We start from the raw sequence: 2,048 nt of genomic DNA on the forward strand, positions 1-2,048 counted from the left end.
CCCCTTCTTTGGCTGCAGCCCCAGGTGTCCCCCCCATCAGCTCCCGGGACCATGGGGTGCAGCTCAGCACGGCTGCCCCAGGAGCAAAGGTGCAGGGAGATGGGAGCAAGCAGAGAGGGAAGAGCATCCCGCTCTGTGCTCGAGGAGGCAAAGGGGTCTCCATCCCCAAAAAGCCCCCTGTGCCGTGCCAAGCAGTGTCCTGGGGTGGCTGGTGTCCCCAGCTGGGGACATTGCTCGCTCACAGCCACATCCTGGGCAGGACAGGACCATTCCCATGCTGGGCTGAGCATGGCAGGTCATTGAGCCCCACTGCCTTCCCTTGGGATGGCCTGGGGCAGCTGGGGGGGAGGTCTCCTGCCTCCAGTCTGACCCACTGCCTCTTCCCCCCTCCCCAGTATGGCATCGTGCTGGACGCCGGGTCCTCCCACACGGCCATGTTCGTCTACAAGTGGCCTGCGGACAAGGAGAACGACACCGGGGTGGTCAGCGAGCACAGCATGTGCGACGTGGAGGGTAAGGGCTGTCCCAGTCCCGGGGGTGACCGTGGTCGGTGGCAGTGTCTGTCACCATGACAGTGTATTCACCAGTGCAGTAAGGGGTCCCCAAAGCCTCCCCCATCTCCCCCCAGGAGCCATGCATTCCTGTGATCTATCTCCTCCTGGCATGCATGGAGCCAACAGGAAACATTTCAGCTCCTTGCCTAGCCCGGTGAGGAGCGAGGGATGGTTTTCCACCCTTCACTTAAGCAACCTTTCCCTGGCTGAGAGCCGGTGGGGATGTGGCGTGGGCAGGGAGATGTGGCTGGACAACAGATGGGTCCATGCCCCTAGAAACCTGCAGCCCCTGCCTTTGGAACAGCCTGGGAGGGGCAAAGCTGCCCCACTGAACATCTTCCCACTGAGCATCATCCCACCTCTCCACAGGTCCTGGCATCTCCAGCTACAGCTCCAACCCTCCGGCTGCGGGCACAAGCTTGGTGCCGTGTCTGACCCAGGCTCTGAGAGATGTTCCCAAGGAGAAGCAGGCGGGCACCCCGCTCTACCTGGGCGCCACGGCCGGCATGCGTCTGCTCAAGTGAGTGCTTGCCCTGCAACAGTGCTGGGCCCTCAGCCCCAGAAGGACAGGAACTGCTTGAAAGAGTCCAGCAGGGCCACAAAGATGCTGGAGGGAGTGGAGCATCTCCTGCTGAGGAGCGGCTGAGGGAGCTGGGGCTCTTGAGCTTGGAGCAGAGGAGACTGAGGGGTGCCCTCATTCCTGGGGATCCATTGGGAAAGGGCAGTGTCAGGAGGAAGGAGCCAGGCTCTGCTCTGGGATGGCCAATGCCAGGACAAGGGGCAATGGTCCCAAGCTGGAGCACAGGAGGTTCAAGCTGAAGATGAGGCCAAAGTTTGTCAGTGTGAGGGTTATGGAGCATGGCCCAGGCTGCCCAGAGAGGTTGTGGAGTCTCCTTGTGTGGAGACACCCAAAGCCCTGGCCGTGTTCCTGTGTGACTGCTCTGGTGATCCTGCTCTGGCAGGGGTTGCACTGGGGGAGCTCCAGAGGGCCCTGACAACCCCTGCCATGCTGGGATTCTGTGTGTGTGCAGTGCCACCCTGCATCACCCATGGCAGGAGCAGAGATGGCAAAGGGCAGCTGCAACATCTCCTCTTTGCCAGGTGAAGCTCCTGACCCCCCAGCTGCCCAGCTCCATGTCCCTCCTGGAGGTGCTCCTGCCTTTCGGAGCAGGAGATGCTCTGCAGGGCACAGCCAGCCCTGGCTGAGAAGGGCCCGGTGTGGGGCCAGCACTGGGATAACTCACCTGCCCCCATTGCCAGCCTGATGGGAAGCAGTAACAATAACTACCCCCCAAAAACCACACAGATGGGGGAGACCTGCCCCCCTCACCCAGCCGAATGGCTCAGGAGCAGGGCACACACCTCCATCCCTGCCTCCTCCAGCAGAGCCAAGGGGAATTAGCTGGGGTTTGGGGGGACATCCCTACAGGTACCCAGGTGAGGGACCCCCCGAGGGCTGTGTGGGCAGGGGGGGGCTCCGCTCCCGGCCCACCC

At 62.5% G+C, this 2,048-nt stretch overlaps 1 protein-coding gene across 1 annotated transcript in view; it reads left to right on the forward strand.

Moving 5' to 3' along the window:
• The first annotated feature begins 398 nt into the window (after positions 1-398).
• Positions 399-2,048, forward strand: part of LOC104542003 (ectonucleoside triphosphate diphosphohydrolase 2-like) — a 4,087-nt gene continuing 2,437 nt past the window's right edge. The window contains 2 exon segments of the mRNA XM_010186177.1: positions 399-513; positions 924-1,074. Of these exon segments, the coding sequence (XP_010184479.1) occupies positions 435-513; positions 924-1,074 (230 nt within the window). The 5' untranslated portion in view covers positions 399-434.

The sequence above is a fragment of the Mesitornis unicolor genome, unplaced genomic scaffold (genome assembly GCF_000695765.1).
Source record: "Mesitornis unicolor isolate BGI_N332 unplaced genomic scaffold, ASM69576v1 scaffold31686, whole genome shotgun sequence".
Lineage (NCBI taxonomy): Eukaryota > Metazoa > Chordata > Aves > Mesitornithiformes > Mesitornithidae > Mesitornis > Mesitornis unicolor.